The sequence below is a fragment of the Nycticebus coucang genome, chromosome 11, assembly GCF_027406575.1.
Source record: "Nycticebus coucang isolate mNycCou1 chromosome 11, mNycCou1.pri, whole genome shotgun sequence".
NCBI lineage: Eukaryota > Metazoa > Chordata > Mammalia > Primates > Lorisidae > Nycticebus > Nycticebus coucang.
The window spans coordinates 7,344,518-7,362,495 of record NC_069790.1 but is presented as its reverse complement, the minus strand read 5'-3'; the positions used below and the strand labels follow the sequence as shown (position 1 = coordinate 7,362,495).

General features: G+C 39.2%; 1 protein-coding gene across 1 annotated transcript in view; it reads left to right on the top strand.

Annotated features, from left to right (window-relative positions):
- The window catches only part of ABCA13 (ATP binding cassette subfamily A member 13), a 578,079-nt gene that overhangs the window by 370,375 nt on the left and 189,726 nt on the right, over nt 1-17,978 (top strand). Inside the window, exons 44-45 of the mRNA XM_053553839.1 lie at nt 2,431-2,520; nt 7,853-7,922. Of these exons, the coding sequence (XP_053409814.1) occupies nt 2,431-2,520; nt 7,853-7,922 (160 nt within the window). The remainder of the gene's footprint in view (nt 1-2,430; nt 2,521-7,852; nt 7,923-17,978) is intronic.

Genomic DNA, 17,978 nt, shown 5'->3' with positions numbered 1-17,978 from the left:
TTCTGGAAGAGAATATTGAACAGACCTGAAGATGTCAAGGCCCAGAGACTGTGGAAGGATTTCAACACTATTTTAAGACACAGAGGTAATAAAGAGTAGTTAATGAATTTTGAGCAGAGGACGTGTCAGATTGGTATATCAGAGAGCTCACTGAGGGGATTAGGGAATCTGTCAAGTTCTCATATACGTGTAGACCTGCAAATATGAAGGTTTCTTTTCCTTCTGGGCTCGCGTTTGTACTGCAGGGTGTGGGGGTGCAGTAAGCCTAACTAACTCAGAACTTCCTACAAGGAGAACTTGAATGCTGCCAGCAATTCAGAAAGGTATTTAGAAGTCAACTTTTTGTTGTTTGTGGACAAAAGATTTAATTAGAAAAATCAATGGTTGAAGACTACTTTTTTTTTTTTTTTTGGTAGAGACAGAGTCTCACTTTATGGCCCTCGGTAGAGTGCTGTGGCCTCACACGGCTCACAGCAACCTCCAACTCCTGGGCTTAAGCGATTCTCTTGCCTCAGCCTCCCAAGTAGCTGGGACTACAGGCGCCCGCCACAACGCCCGGCTATTTTTTGGTTGCAGTTCAGCTGGGGCCAGATTTGAACCCGCCACCCTCGGTATACGGGGCCGGCGCCCCACGGACTGAGCCACAGGCGCCGCCCTGAAGACTACTTTTAAATCGCTTATATTTATTTTCTTTTCTCTTCCTTTTTTCCTTTCTCATTGACACATAATATCGAAGATCACCTGACCCTATTTATGGGGTCCATGTGATCTTTTGATACATGCAGGCAACGTGTAAGGATCAAATCAGGGTAGTTTGGATAACCATCACCTCTAACACCTGTCGTTTCTTCGAGTTAAAATCTTCTCATTATTTTGTAATATACAATAAATTATTAACTATAGTCACCGTACTGTGCCGTTGAAGACTAGAACTAACGTATTCCTTCTACCTGTATATTCATACCTATGAACCAATCTCTCTTTATCCTTCTCCTTGACTCCCTTCTAGACTCTGATATCGCTTACATGTCTTAAAAGAAGCTAATAGTTTCTTAAAGAGGAACCTCTTATGTACATTTGTTCATTTTTGTAGTAATTCTTTCCAGAAAGAATCGAGGTCACTATGTATATAAAAGCAATTACGATGTTAATTATATATCATTCTCCTTTATTTTTGAGATAAGTGTTTCCAAAGATATAACAGGAAAAGAATTTTATAAATAACATAATGTAAGTTCTGGAAAGTAATAAATGTGTATTTTTTTAAAAATACTATAATTTAGAATTTTAAGTAATTGAAGTGAGTCCCCACACTAAATTCAACTTAGAGACGTTTGACATACTTTCCCCTACATTTTCTTAAGTCAGACGTGTTTTACAATTGGTGCATTTTTTTTTTTTTTTTTTGAGCCAGAGTCTCACTTTGTCATCTAGGCTAGAGTACCATGGTGTCATCACAGCTTACTGAAACCTCAAACTACTGAGCTCAAGTGTTCCTCCTGCCTCAGCCTCCCATGTAGGTGGGACTACAGATGTACACCGCAATGCCTGGCTAGTTTTTCTATTTTGGGGAGAGACGGGGTACTGGTCTTGCTAAGGCTAGTCTCAAACTCGTGAACTTAAGCAATTCTGTCTCAACCTCCCAGGGTGCTTGGATTATAGGCATGAGGTACAGCACCTGAGCTCATGGGCAACATTTAATGTAGAGTTTGTTTCTACACCTCCCCAAAAGCTACATGAATAGTGTGTAGCTGATAGTGTTTTAAGTAAAGAAATTCAATATTGATGGCATTGGTTTTCAGTAAGGCTGCTTGAACTATTAATAAACTTCCAAGACTTAGGCCAGTAAAATAAATACTGTAATTCAATGTGCCCTTAAAGTGCACATAGGATTCTTCATTGAAGATCTCTTACTATGAGAATGTAGTTCAATCTAGTTCATGTGTAGAAAGCAAACAGTATAAACATAAGAAGTAGTTTACTGCAGGGCTACGTGATAGAGCAAATATTCAGACCAATCCAGAGCTCCAGCATTAAGAGCATAGTTTTACAGATATTGATATAGTAACATGATGTAATATTATAAAACTTTAAAAATGTTTCTAAAAACATGCAAATATATGAAAAATGGTTATGTTTTAATATTAAGTATAAAGATGAGTATATAATACACTGAAAACAAGTGCACAAAAACGCGTGTCTGGAAGAGCAAGTCTCTGCTTTTGATAAATGTTTGAATTTTATTGCTTGTTTGGCTTATGATGAAAACAGTGAAAAAAATACCTTTATCTGTGTTATTAGGAATCATTTACTTGGATCAGCTTGACTAGGGCACAGTGTGAGGTCAGAATATGGTTTTTGTGTTCTTGTTTGGGAGCTACTAGTAATAATAATCTCTCTCTTTTTTTTGTTTCGTCTCGTAATGAACAGCAGTGAGAATGATGACCTGGACCTCACCCATGTGCTGCTGCGGAAGTTTAGAGATCAAGGTCTGCTCTGTGCTGACTTAAACCCAGATTTGTAAGTATCAGATGCCCTGTGCCAAAGTGAAGACATACAACAAGTCACACTGCAGCCTGGGGCGCTGTCTTCCTGCATGATGGGCCATTCCATACGGCAACGTTGCTTTACATAAAATGAACACAGTACTCTAATGAGTAGGTTAATACTGAACAGGCCTCATGGGTATTGACATATAAAATGATGTAAATAAGCAGCATAACTTCTCCCCTTTTTTATAGACACATTGTTGCAAAATGTTATTAATAATTAATAGCGTTGAAGGTGGTGCCTGTGGCTCAAGGAGTAGGGAGCTGGTCCCATATATCGGAGGTAGCCGGTTCAAACCCGGTCCCGGCCAAAAACTGAGAAAAAAAAAAAAATAGCATTCAATTCGCTAATTAAGCCCAAAGCTAAAAAGGATGAGGTAACAATTAAACATGAATTATGTGTTAACTTTTATTTACTTTAAGAGAAAATTCATACATATAAAAAGATTAATTACTTTTTAAAATGAAATCATAGCTGTGTACATTAATGCAATCATGGGGTACCATGCGCTGGTTTTATATACATTTTAAAATATTTTCATCAAACTGGTTAACATAGCCTTCCTGGCTAATTACATTTTTTTAACTTAAGAGACTTAAAGGCCAGTACTGTACACCTGTGTGGGGAGAAGTGCTTTGAATTTTTTTTCTAGATTTTAAAAACAATTATGGTGATGATGTTTTTATGAAGCCTTGATTAGCATACATTTCTTCATAAACAGTTCTTTCACTCTTATTTTGATCAACTGTAATTTATGAAGAATCCACTATAAATAAAGTTTTGCTATATGAACTGATATTAATAAAGAACATAGCTCTGGTTTCAAGGAATTTACAGTCTTGGGTAGAACAAATGAAGCAAGTGATAAAAACCAAAATGGTATATTAAATGCCAGAAATGTATTTTTTTAAATAATAAATTAAAAAATCCAGATAATAATGAAATATTGGTAACATGTTTTCATGTTTGTGATGACATATTTTGGCCATTAGTTATGCTGGTAATTTAAGGTTTTTTAACCCAGGTTTTGATGGTGAAGTTTTATTCCCCTCCCCTCTAATGAAACACACAGGATGTGAATTACATCCATCTTTGAGAAATTGAAACATAACCCAGGGACCCAGGTGGTCCAGCCCTGGCCCAATGTCGCATCCGAGAAGGACCAGTTAGCACCCAGAAAGCTACCAGGGGTCCTCAAACTGCATGAGGCAGTGTGATTGTAATTGTTCTCATTTTCTTTTTTTACTTCAAAATAAGGTATGTGTCTCAAGAATGGAAGAAAAAGTATCCAATGTACTCAGCCCTACTATGAAACTAATTTATGGATTTCACATGAAAGCTATAACCCAGTTATAACCTAAGAATAGGGGGAAGGGGGAGAGGGAGGGGAGGGAGGGGGAGGATGGGTATAGGGAGGGTGATTGGTGGGATTATGCCTGCGGTGCATCTTACAAGGGTATATGTGAAATTTAGTAAATGTAGAATGTAAATGTCTTAACACAATAACTAAGAAAATGCCAGGAAGGCTATGTTAACCAGTGTGATGAAAATGTGTCAAACGGTCTATAAAACCAGTGTATGGTGCCCTATGATCGCATTAATGTACAAAGCTATGATCTAATAATAAAAAAATAAGATGTGCAGTGTGCATAGGAATTTGTTCATAGTTTTTTTTAAAAAACTATAGTCTGGCCCTCCAGTGGTCTGAGGGACAGTGAATTGGCCCCCTGTTTAAAAAGTTTGAGGACTCCTGATCTAGTCTTTTAAGAAGGGGGAAAAGGAATCAATGATTAAAGGACAGCAGAGCATCTTTGAAATCCTGTTCGGACATCTATTTTACTTCGTGCTCCTTTTACACAGGTGGCAGTGGTCCCCCGAGCTCCCCAGTCCTCTCCCTTCCTCCCCCAAGGTCCTGCCCACAGTCCAGCCTGCAGATCAAGCTCATTGCTTTTCTCCTCCATCTTTTCTCCTGCTTTATCTTCTTCTTTCTGGGTTTGTGTTTTTGTATTCTGTCTTTTCTTTGTGAAATGCACCTAGTCTAACATTAACTCATTCCTGTTTTGTAACAATTTCTACCCATTTTCCTGGTCAGCAAGCAAAAGTGGGGGAGTGGCTGGTGCCTGCAAGGATGCTAGGAATACTTACATTAATACTAATTTATGTCCACAGTACACATACAGGGCTTGGTTCACTAGGAGGCCAAATCAAAGCAAAAATATGTATTTAAAATAAGTAGATTTCCTTCTGCAAGTATAAAATATTATTGAATTCAATGATATTTATATTTTACTTTCTTAGCAGATTTGAGCAATCATTTGTTAGTTAGAGAAAACATTAAAAATAATAGCTTAAATTCTGCTTTTAGGTTGCTTTTCTGTTGAGCTACTAACCTCTGAGTGTCAGTGCAAGGGTGTTGTGTTCAACTTCTGATCCCTAGCACCTTGCCATTCTTGAAGAAAGTAAAGAGCTCCAGAAAAATCCACTGTGGTTTAAATATGACCAAAAAGAAAAGTTTTCTCATAATAGTGGGTAATGTACACTTTACATTTTAAAATGCACTAAAGTTATCAACTTTTAGAAGCTGACTAGTAAACTAACATATTTATTTATTTATTTATTTATTTATTTATTTTTGGCTGGGGCTGGGTTTGAACCTGCCACCTCCGGCATATGGGGCCGGCACCCTACCCCTTTGAGCCACAGGCACCACCCAAACTTACATATTTAGTTTTGTTTTATAAGGGTCAAATCTGATGGCACTCCAGTGGTGAATTCCCCTGGTATTTCCAAGGTAAAAGGATCATTTTACCCACCCATTCTTGTTAAGGCCTTAATACAGAATAAAAAAAGGTAGTTAGCAAATCTTACATGGCTATCAAATTTAAAAAGCCAAATAGGGGAAATGTATACGAATTATTTTAATAATTTAATTTAAAAAACATTATCATGATTAGATTGCAGAGGTATGATAAGTCATCCCTGTGATCTCCTATTTCTGATGGTTAGGAAAATCTTGAAGACTCATTGCCTTAGGAGGTGTGATCCCCGCATGGCTGGTGACAGATGCCCTCAGTAGAGGTCCGGGGTCTGAAGTACAGAGAATGTGTGTATCAGGTGTCATGATAGAGGGGTAAACACACCTCAAGAATCAGGCTGCCTGAATGCATATCTGAAGGTCACCTCTTTTTGGCAGTGGGACCCAGGCCACTTACTGAACCTCTGTCTGCCTTTCCTTATTTGCATCCATGTTGCTCCCAGTTCTACAGAAAGAACAGTGCTCACCTCAGGCACCAGATAGCTTCTGTTCTCTTTAGGCAAGTTCCTGTCCCAGAAATCTACTCAGTGCTTGGAGCTTCTGTCTCTCTCTTCAAGATTTAAATGCACATTGGACTGTTAAAACTCCAGGCAGCCCTGTAGTAGGGAGACCTATTTAACTCAGCATGTCTGAATCCTAAAACCAAGTGATCCTCTTCAAGACATTTATTCTGGAACAGCACACTGTGGTTGGGTCCTAGAAACTGCTTCAGGGAAATTCTTTGCTAAGTCAAAGTGTGTGTTTAGAGTCGTAAAATTTGAAAGGAAATTTCTGTAGAAATGTCAAATTCCTCATGTCATGCCCTCTGTCTTTTCCCTCTAAGAATGTTCACCCAGCTTCTTGGCACATCTGTCTGAACACAGAGTTGTTGGAGGCAAAGACATGCTCAAAAAACTGAACTCTGTTGAATTCTGTTGGGAGTCCTTGTGCAGCTCTCATGGTCACATGGTTTTACTCTATAAAAGGATCTAGGAGACAAATAAGGAAGGATTTGGTAGAGACCAAAGCAACTTTTTGAAGTCATTTATTCAACTGTAAACACTTGCTAAATGTTTATACTTGAACACTTCTCCAAACATTTGAAGGACTAAAAGCCTGATAAGTTTAAGAAGTAAAAATTGGGCTAGGCATGGTGGCTCATGTCTATAATCCTAGCATTCTGGGTGGATTGCCTGAGCTCACAGGTTCGAGATCAGCCTGAGCCAGAGCAAGACCCTGTCTCTAGAACTACCCAGGCCTTGTGGTGGGCACCTGTTGTCTCAGCTACTTGGGAGGCTAAGGCAAGAGAATTGCTTGAGCCCAAGGGTTGGAGGTTGCTGTGAGCTATGATGCCATGACAGTCCACCAAGGGTGACAAAGTGAGACTCTGTCTCAAAAAAAAAAAAAAAAAAGGAGTAAAAACTGATTTGTTTTTAAAAAGTACTTAGCAGCTATGGTACTCAGATTCAATACATAACTCCCCGAGGTATTGTTTTCATGTAAACTTTCAAGTTGCAAACTGGGGTCCCTGTAAGCTGAGCAGTCATGAAGGTCATAGTGGAGAAGCCTTTAAATTATTTTTGATATTTCAAAAATTAACATGGAAATTGTACTTTGCCAATCTGGCTAATAGAAATGGTAAGTTTCTTTTCTTTGGACGGGACTTTTCTCGACTGGCTATTTCCTTCTGGAGCATTACACCTGGGACACACAGCCAAGCTTAGAGCTTGCTGGTCGGTCCCCCTGCAGGGTGATCCTGGCAGCTGCCTCACATCTCAGGACTCGGCTTGCTCTTCCAGAATGGGGCTGGGTGGGGGAGGGGTTAGTAAAGGTGTGGTAAATTGTGGGTGGTGTAGCTGGAACCTATAATTCAGTAAATGTTAGTTTGTTCCCTTGTTTTCCAATTTTTGAGTAATGGAGAATCATTCTCATTAAAACGATATTTTGATTTAAAAGTGTTAGAAAAGGCATTTTAAGGTAAAAGACTCAAAGGAAAAAGTAAAAGCTTTATGAGAACTCTGAAATGAAAAGGTTTTAAACCATAGCTATAAATGGTTAACCGTTTCGGTTGCACAACCTTTCTTCAAAATGGACATTTATTAATTGTTTCTCTTTAAATGATGATTAAATTACAGTGCCATGCCAGGAAAAGGAATTAGCAGCTCATTGTGTTTATTAATTGCTATTTGGTAACTGGTAATAAGGCTGGGGGCCTCAGGATTCAGCAAGAGCCCACTCCCCAACCCTGCGAAAGCCACAGGGGCCCCGGTGGCACATTCCGTAAAGTGAGACAAGTAGGCATCATGTGAATACTGGCTTTGTAAGAAAACATCGTCATCAGATTAAGAGCTCAAGCTGTGAAAACAAATGTCAGCGCTCTGCCTTCTTGAGAGTAGGAAGTGTGATTATCTTGTGAACTCTGTTCTAGTTTGATGGAAATCTCCTTTATGGAAATACAATGGCTTTAATCTGAAAGATCATTCCAGTTCTCTCTCTTGTTTGTTTTAGGAAGAATTCTTCATGCTGGCACACAGATCCTTTTTCTCACCTGGAATTCCAGGATTCATGTGGCTGCTTGGTATGTTTCTGCAGAATTTTTGATATTTTTAAGAACTAAACCTCAAGTGGCAAAAATGAGTTTACTCCAAAAACTCTTTGTTTTTGTTAACTGAGTGCCTGTGACTTTTTTTCCTTCGGTAGCTGTTTCTGGGAAGTTTCATCACATGAAGTGAACATTTACACGACACAGACCCTGTAGATGGACAACGTCCTTCTCATTCACTCTCTAATGCCTTTGATCATGAACACCCCCACTGATGCTCATTAAACAAATTAATCCTCTTCAGTTAATGATAGGGCAGCTGGGACTGCCCTTCAGAAGGAAATTTCCTCCAATTTCAAGATGGCCTGACCTTAAGGCTCTTGTTGTCTTTTTTATTTGAGTTAGAAACAAAGAGTCAATATGCCATTTAACTCTCACTACAGTTAATTCATACAAAAGCAGATGGAAGATTTGCCACCGTCACTGCCCAACCAGAGTCCTTGCCCACCTCCCAGGAGGAAGCCAGTACACTGAGACAGCAAGGTTTGCAGCAGAGAAAGAATCTAACCTTGCAGGGCACTGAGCAAGAAGATGGGAGATGTTTTTTAAATCAACTTCTAAGAATTTTGGAGCTAAGGTTTTAAGATAGTTTAGTGAATGAAGGGCTAGGGAATAGGGTCTGCTGATCAGCTGGGGATGAACCCAGAGTCGGGTAGCAGAAATTATCTTCTTGACTGAGAAACTTCCTGAGTGGAGAGTCACAGGACCTGTTGAATCAGGGTTTGCACATGGCCTCTGGTCCCATGGGCATCACTTTGTCTCCCTGAATACAGAGTCTGGAAGATAATCTCAAAGACCAGTCTTAGGGTTTACAATAGTGATGTCATCTAGGGAAGCAGTTGAGGAAGTCACAAATGTTACATTTGTCAAAGACACATGAGCCTTGAGCAGTTAGAAAAAGGTAAGCCAGGAAGCAGTGGTTGGTGAACTTCCAGCTATGTCTGCACCCTTGTAGAAATTAGACTTTCACCACAGTTTTTGCTTCATGGCCTTATGTTAGCTTAACACAGGTGGTTTCACCACTGTTGAAGTGAGGGCCATTCCTATCCATTCTTCGAGGGATATCAAAGTTGAAATCTATTTGAAAAACTGATTGGAGCTCATCTCAGAGGAAATGTCAAAAGCTAATTAGCTAAAGGCATGGATCTGTTAGCCATAATCAACAAGGGAGTGTGGCAATTCTAATTTACAGTAAAAAAGGAAAAGGAAATGTCCACATGGAGAATATATTTACAAGGTTATTCTATTTAGTGGCCTGTGGAACACATTACTCTTAATAGCTGGAGCCCTAAAGGAAGAAACTAAGGTAAATTAAAATAGGTAGAGATATTATTTGGGCCAAGCTTAAAGATTGCAGCCTGAGACACACCTTCAAGTTGTCTTGGGAAACTCTTCAGAAGACAAAAAGAGAGGCCTGAGTTCTTAAAGAAAAAAAAAAAAAGATGAATCAGGAGAAGACTGATGACAAAAGTTGCTCGGGAATTCTTCTTGATTTACAGAAATAACATTGATTAGTGATTGACTATGCATTTGCTGAACCATATGGTATGAGTTATGGTGTCCAGGGTATGGGGTTGTTAGGTTAGTGTATAGCTATTGGTGGTGACAGCCCAGAATCCAATAGCAAGCAGCTTCAGAATGGTTATTTATTATTTATTCCAAGAGCAATGGATATGACTGTTGTCCTGTTCAAGTACCTCTCTGGGCCTGAGCATTTAAAGGGGCTCAAATTTCCCCAGCTAACATATTATTTTCTCATGGTATAGTGACTTTAGAAAGATTGCTTTTGAAAGTCCTTGTCTTTCTTCTCCTGAACAGGTACACGCATAAGAGATAAAGTAATGACACAGCACCATAATGGGCACTCAAAGTGTTGGTGGACTTGAGTGAACTAATAGAATTCTGCAGGTTTCTCATTTGACTTGAGCTGTCAATAAACTCTACTGTCTTTGGTAATCCTTTGCAGTGACCAGTTATCTTTTTCGTAAGTTTTTTTGGACACAATTTTTGTTTTCATTTTTTAAATTTATTTTTCTCCTGTCTTGTTTTATCCATTTACTCTTTGTAGGGGCAAAGAGCAAACTTCTCCTCTGAAAGTTCACTGAAAAGAAACTGACAAAAGGCAGATTAATAGTGGGAAAGAATATGAATTTTATAAATGTGTATGTGGAAAGAATTACTGAGTGATTACCCCACCCCCACTGGGGTACAGAGCTTATATACTCTTTCCATAGGGAAAGGAAGAGATGGAGAATTTATATCATTCTTTTGAGGGACAGGAAAGAATTGCTAGGGAGGGATCTGGCCAGTTTTGTCACAGGGCTGTTACAGTCTCTAGCTATTATATTGTTTTGTGATATTATATTGCTCAGACCCGTCAAGATCTGTTTCATAAATCTGGGAGCACTTTAGTTGGGTACACAAATATTTAAAATTGAAATGTCTTCTTATTGTATTATTCCTTTGATCAGTATAAAGTGTCCATCTTTGTCTTTCTTAACTTCAGTTGCTTTAAATCTGCTTGTATCTGGAAATAAGATTTTAACCCTTCCTTTCTTCTGATTTTCATTTCCTTGAAACAGTTTCCATCCCTTAACCTTGAATCTTGATTAGTTCTTCAAGGCTAGGTGTGTTTCCTGGAGACAGCATATGGATGGCTTGTGCTTTTTTTGGTCCAAATCAGCCAGCCTGTGCCTCTTCAGTGGTGAATTCAATCCATTGACATTTATTGAGAGAATTGATAAGTAGAATTCTATTCATCTTATTTGCTGAAAGTCCATTGTGTAGTTTTATTCTTTGCACCATGTGGAAGCTAAGTTTTGACCTTTAGTTTCTGGGTGTTTACTTTACTGTTGGTCCATTGTGCTGGTTAGTGTTGAGAATAGGTCTAAGTATTTCCTGTAGAGCTGGTCTTGTTGTGGTGAATTTCCTCAGTGTTTGTATATACACAAACGATTTGATTTCTCCATCAATTTTGAAGCTCAGTTTAGCAGGATACAGAAATCTGGGCTGAAAATTGTTTTGTTTAAGAATGCTGGCCAGGTGTGGTGGCTCATGCCTGTAATCTTAACACTTCTGGGTGGCCAAAGTGGGTGCATTGCCTGAGCTTATAGGCTTGATACCAGCCTGAGAAAGAGTGAGATCCAATCTCTAAAAATAGCTGGGCATTGTAGTGAGTGCCCTGTCATACCAGCTACTCGGGAGGCTGAGGCAAGAGAATTGCTTGAGCCCAAGAAGTTGAGGTTGCTGTGAGCTATGATGCCAGTAAGACTCTCTGTCTCAAAGAAAAGAATGCTGCAGGTTGATGACCATTCTCTGCCTTGGAAAGTTTCAGTTCAAATCTGCTGTCAACCTAATGGCTCTGCCTCTGTAGGCTCTGTAGGTCAGTTGGTGTTTATTCCTGGCTTCTTGCAGAATTTTTTCTTTCATCTTGACTTTGGACAAGTTCATTACAATGTGCCTTGGAGCAGCTCTGTTTGAGTTGAGATGACCGGGGGTTCGATATCCATCTGAAAGGAGAGTGTTGGGATCTTTTACTAAAAACTTGGGAAGTTTTCATTTATAATAGTCTCCAGTAGGGATTCCATTCCTTTGGGACAATCTTCTTTCCCTTCAGGAATGCTTATTATTTGTATGTTTAAATGCTTCATGGAGTCTCGTAGTTCTCTAAGCGACTGTTCTACTGTCTCTTTCTTCTTTTCTAACTCTTTGACTACCTGGGTTAACTCAAAAACTTTATCTTCTAGCTCTGAAGTTCTTTGTTCTCCATGGTCTAACCTGGTTTTGACACTTTCTACTGCATCTTTACATTCCCTGATTATCTTCTTCATTTACTTAAGCTCCACCATATCCTTTCTATATTCTACATATCTCTCATCCAACTTTTGGTTCTGTCTTTCCATTTTCTTGTCCATTCCTTTTATTGTCTTTATTGCCCAAAATTGATTCAAGATAGATAAAAGATTTAAATCTAAGGCATGAAACAGTAAAGATCCATGAAAAAAGTATGGGGGGAAAATACTTGAAAATATCAACCTGGGGAAAGATTTTATGAAGAAGACTTCCATGGCAGTTGCAACAACAATAACAAAAATAAACAAATGGGACTTAAACTGAAAAAGCTTCTGTCCAGCTGAGGAAATAATAACCAAAGCAAATAGACAACTTTTAGAATGGGAAAAGATATTTGCATATGGTGAATCAGACAAAAGCTTAATAGCTAGGATCTACAAAGAACTCAAATTAATCAACAGAAAAAAACCCCAACAATTCCATATGTTACTGGGCAAGAAACATGAATAGAACCTTCTCTAAAGAAGCTAGACAAATGTCTAACAAACATGAAAGAATGCTCATCATTCTTCATCATCAAAAAGTGCAAAGCAAAACTACCCCAAGATATTTCCTAACCGCAGTGAGAATGGACCACATCACAAAGTCTCAAAGCCACAGATGCTAGCATGGATGTGGACAGAAGGGAACACTTTTACACTGCTGATGAAACTGAAAACTAATATAACTTTTTTGGAAGGACGTATGCAGAATCCTCAAAGAACTCAAATTAGACCTCCCATTTGATCCTGAAATCCCATTACTATACATCTACCCAGGAGAAAAAAAAATCATTTTATCATAAGGACATTCGCACTAGACTGTTTATGAAAGCTCAATTTACAATTGCTAAAAAGCGGAAGCAACCTAAATGCCAACCAACCCAACAATGGATTAATAAGCTGAGGTATATGCATATCATGGAATACTATTCAGCCATTAAAAGAGATGGAGACTTTATATCTTTTTTATTAACCTGGATGGAAATGAAACACATTCCAGTGCACTCTATTCTAATATTAAGGAAATAGATGGGCTAAGATGAAGGAGTAGGGGAATGAGGGATTGGAGAGAGGGGAGGAGGAAGGGGGATTGGGGGTCACAGGGTATGCCACACCTCTTAGGGGTGGGACACAATTATAAGAGGGACTTTATCTAACAAATACAATCAGTGTAACCTAATTTTTTGTACCCTCAATGAATCCTAAACAATATAAATGAATGAATGAATGAATGAATAAAAGCATTACACAGTGGAATCCTTGGGTATGAGACCACACAAGACTTCACTGCAAAATACAGTAAAAAAAAGAAAAGAAAGATTTGCTAGAGAAAATGAATGGACCAAGGGGACAGAAGTTAACTTTAAATCATTCTCTTTGGAGTCCAAACGAGCCCCAGAGGGGGCCCTATCACATAAAAAAATCTATCCAGGTGTGGTTGCCTTGTTCAGTGTGTTCTCCTGAAACAGACTAATGTCATTTCAGGGAGGGGATAGAAGACATTTATGTTTCTCTTCATGAGAAACTTTATTGGTCAGGTAAGGAAATTCCAAAGAGTCCCTTCCTGTGCATAGAGCTAGGGAGGAACATGAAGAGGTTAGACTAGGAACCTTGATTCTGAGACTTATTTATGAGGTTTTATAATTTACAAAGGTACTGAGCATGCTCAAATGTTTTTGTTTTAGGGATTTTTTTCTGTATCCCATCATTCACGAAATCTCAGATTTTCACCCATGCTCCTGTTGCCTAACTTTGATTGAATACATGAGTCACTTTTATGACTAGCTATGTAAAGTCTGTTGGAATTAGAATGGGTGCCAATGGTAAAGGAACAAATTAATAAATATCAGAATGGTTGATGTTTATGTCCCTAAATTCACTCCACCTCATAGGAATTGAAAGACTTGTAAGACTTCTGTGATATAAGAATAAAAGGGTTTCACATGAAAAAGTTCCATAACCAAATAAGTTTCATCAATCTTGGGTAAAGCAGTATTAAGCAGGTCTCTTTGCTAGAGCTCTTCTAAGAAGCTATTATCTGATAATGTACTTATACTTGAATTCACGGTAGGATGGAGGAGATGCAGCATTTTCTGCAGGTTTTGCCTGAAGAATCCTTCCTTTTTGTGGCACCTGTGGTTTTTGTAATTCACTTTATGAAGTGCTGGGTCATGCATAACAAATCAGGGGACTTTGGAAGACAGGGAGGTGAGGTGGCATTAACAACATTTCTGTCATTCAAAAGACTATCAAGATGTCTAAATAGGAGAAAGGAAAGATTTATTGGTGATAACAGTTTGCAAATTGGAAAGAGGTAGTCTGGGAGTAGGGGATCAAAAGTGCTCTCTTCCAGTAGGGAAAAGGCAGTCTGGATTTTGTGCCTCACGGGGTCTGTACTACACAGTAGAGTCATACACATTTAGCAGGTTTGGGAGAAAAGCTGTACATATTTATGAGGGAGGTCAAATACATACACGACAGGTAAACATGTATGTTCAATTGGGGGTGGGTTTTTAGCATTAAAATAAGGTAGAGTTTTTGCTCTTTGCATCCAAAGGTGAATTATATATATGACACAGACGATTTGTGAGCCATCTGTATCAGCTGGCAGAAACTGGCTTCAGGTCTATCTTTGCTTATTAGGAAAGAGTGTTTATAAGGCCAGTCCTCTGTGCAATCAGACCTGTAGTGCTCTGGGTTGCAAATCAGAGTAAAAAGGTTCTGAAAATTTGTCTGATATCTCCTATTGTTAAGAAGTTAACCAGGGTGTGTAGTTTTTCTTGTAGCTAGAGCAATTTAGGAAGTCCCCATGCCAAGTGATCCCTGAACCTTGGCACCCAGGTATCTTTTTTCCTTACTCTTAAGGCCATCTTACTTGGTAAAGGAGTATCTGTTTTGTTCTCTCTGATCATAGTCTCAAGGAATGGATATTGCTTTTGTTTGTTTGAATTGTATTTTTATTAAAATAAAATGAATAAAAATGTACTCATTAGTAATGGACAAAAAATTATTAAAATTAAAAATGATAATTATACAAAATATTAGGTTTGTCCATTTTCCAAATTACTTCTACTTTCCTTTTTTAAATTAAATCATAGCCGTGTGCATTAATGCATTTATGGCATACAACGTGCTGGTTTTATATACAATTTGAACTTTAGGGATGAGTTGAGGGAGATGTACACAAAGGTGTGTGGAAGAAAGGCACTGCCTCAAAGCCAGTTCTTTTGTCTTTTAGTGATAGAACTGGACCAAGTTAACTGGGTTTTCACAGAAGGCAAAATGTTTTTGCTCTTCTTAAATTCACACATACTGTTCAGAAGTCCTGATGGTGGGACCTAGCCAGGTTCATCTGCCCCCTGTCTAAGAAGAAGCCAGCAGGGTTTTATAGCTGGGAAAGAATTTATTCTGCATAGCACTAGGTGGGGAAATAGGAGACATTTCTCCAATGTGCCTCCCTGAGAACTGGGGACACAGGGTTTTTAAAGACAGTTTGGTGGGCACAGCTAATTTTCTGGTTTCAGGGTGGAATCATCAGTCCTTTGGTGTGGACTGCTGTCTAGATGGGTCAGTTATGGGAACACAGGGCCTTGGGTGGAGGGTCCAAGACCAGATGAGTCAGTTCCTTCGGGGTGGGGAGTCAATCCACCAGAATGCAGGCTGTGGAAGACATCTCAAAAACTAACCCTAGGTTTCAAACAGGTGATGTTATTTACGAGAAGAGTTAGGAATCCTTACAACCACCAGCTGTGCCCTCCGGAATAGCAATTCTAGAGAAGCAGACAAGGCACAGGGACTGTTCTGAAGCACACAAGGGGACAGCCCTGATTACCCTCATTGTTGTAGCTCAGCCTGTTTGTTCATGGTTTGAATTTTGTCATTACTTTAGCTGGGCCTGTTCCTTTACAGAGTTTTGAGGCCCTTACTATAGTTCTTGCCTTGCACCCCTGCATTGATTTGTAAGGGCGGTTTCCCTGGGTCAGCAAGGATGCGTCTATTTCCTCATATTTTTTTCAAAGGCATCCTGGCTCCCTCTAAACTCACAAAAAAGTTTCAAGTTTAGTTCTACTTCTGAGAATGAAGAAATTATTTGGAAGAGGCATTATTAGAGAAGGATCCAAGGGCAACAGGAATTGCTCGTCTCTGAAGAACAGGCAGGAATTTTTAGAGTTGGAAATCTCAACAGTAGCAGCAACAATATGACCAAAAACATAATCAAGCATTGGTGTGGCTGTATGCGGAGTTAGTGGAGGGTATACTTATTTCCTGAGGCTGATGTAATACATGAACATATGCTGGGTGGCTTCAAAAACAGAAATTCATTCTCACACAGTTCTGGGGGCTAGAAGTCTGAAATCAGTACAGCTGGTACGAAATTCAGGCGCTCCCCCCAAAGGCTCCAGCTTCTGAGGGCTCTGGCAGTCCTCAGCTTGTGGCTACATCGCTCCAGTCTCTGTGTCCAAGGTCACAGTCTCCTCTCTCCATCACATCTCCCTGTGCTTCCCTCTGCATATGGCACGAAGACCATCCTGACAGTCTAGGATATTCTCCCAATCCCAACATCCGTCACTTAATCTCGTATTTGCCGTAGGAAGCAGCATTTACATATTCCAGAGATATTTGGGGGTGAGGTCATTATTCAGCTTACTACCGATGGTCTTTCTGGGAACCCCTACACAGATCAGGGTTAGAAAAAAGAGACTAGAAACATTTTGTAGTAGACATAAATTCTTAATAAGAATTTGAAGTTTTTTTTTTTTTGTAGAGACAGAGTTTTTTACTTTATTGCCCTCGGTAGAGTGTCGTGGCATCACACAGCTCACAGCAACCTCCAGCTCCTGGGCTTAGGCAATTCTCCTGCCTCAGCCTCCCAAGTAGCTGGGACTACAGGCACCCGCCACAACGCCCAGCTATTTTTTTGTTGCAGTTTGTCCGGGGCTGGGTTTGAACCCGCCACCCTCGGCATATGGGGCCGGCGCCCTGCTCACTGAGCCACAGGCGCCGCCCCAAGAATTTGAATTTTTTAATAAAAATTCTTAATAAAATTTGAATTTATTTAAGCAAGGGAGTCATCTAAAGGAAAACGGCCATTCGATAGATATGTTTTGGTGCAGAGATAAAGGGATTGGAGAGAGAAACGGTAGAGGTAGGGACACTTTACAGATTTGTTAGGCTCCCCTGGGAGTGAGATGATGAAGTTTGACCTATTTATTTATCTATTATTTGTTCATTTACATTGGCAAGTAGAAATTGCATGTATTTGTGACATACCACAGGATGTTTTGATATGTGTGAACAGTGTGGAAGGGCTAAATCAAGCTGTTCAACATCTGTGTTACCTCACACGCTCACCTCTTTGTTTTCTTGAGGGGATGCTTAAGCAGTGTTCTAGTTATTCAAGATACTGTTATTAACTATAATCATCATATTACACAAGTGAGCTATGGAACTCATTCCTCGGGTCTCACTGGAATTTTGTGTCCTTTGACCAATGCCTCCCCAACTTCCCCGCCTTTTCACTCTGTTTCTATGTGTTCATTTTTTTTTTTTTAATAGTTTACCTGTAACAGTTTGGCTGAATTATAACTTGTGACAATTATTATTCTTTATGGTGTTTTTTTCTAAGTTTTTCTGTTAAGAGCCTGAAAGTAATACCTTAAATGGATTTAACCTGTCTCACTTCTCCATAGCTATTCTTTATGGTGTTTTTCCCTAAGTTTTTACATGAATACGATTTGTCTTTTATATATAATACTTTCTTACACACTGAACCTAACAGCAAAACTGTGCATTAGGTAAGGCTGTTTTTATTTCTATGTTGCAAATGAGAAAATAACCTTGCAAAGCAGAAATAAAAGGGTCAATGACAGAGTCATTTTCTATTTTACTATCTTACATTTTCCTAAATTGTCTGAGGCATGGACACAGGGCAGACTGAATCTGTACTTTTCACTGGCCAGGGAGGGTGGACGACTGCGCAGGCACCTGGGGCCAGGAGATGGCGGTGATGATCACCTTCTACCTTTTTGGTGATTTTTTTCATAATTCAGAGCCAGTGCTGGCATCCTAGTGAGTCACTGGAGAAGAGCTATTTGATTTCTACTTTAGACACTTATGAAAGAAACACATACTTTTGAATTCTGCTATTTATCTTCCTCCTGCCAGTTACCTTGAGTCTTTTTCCCATTCATCAAATACA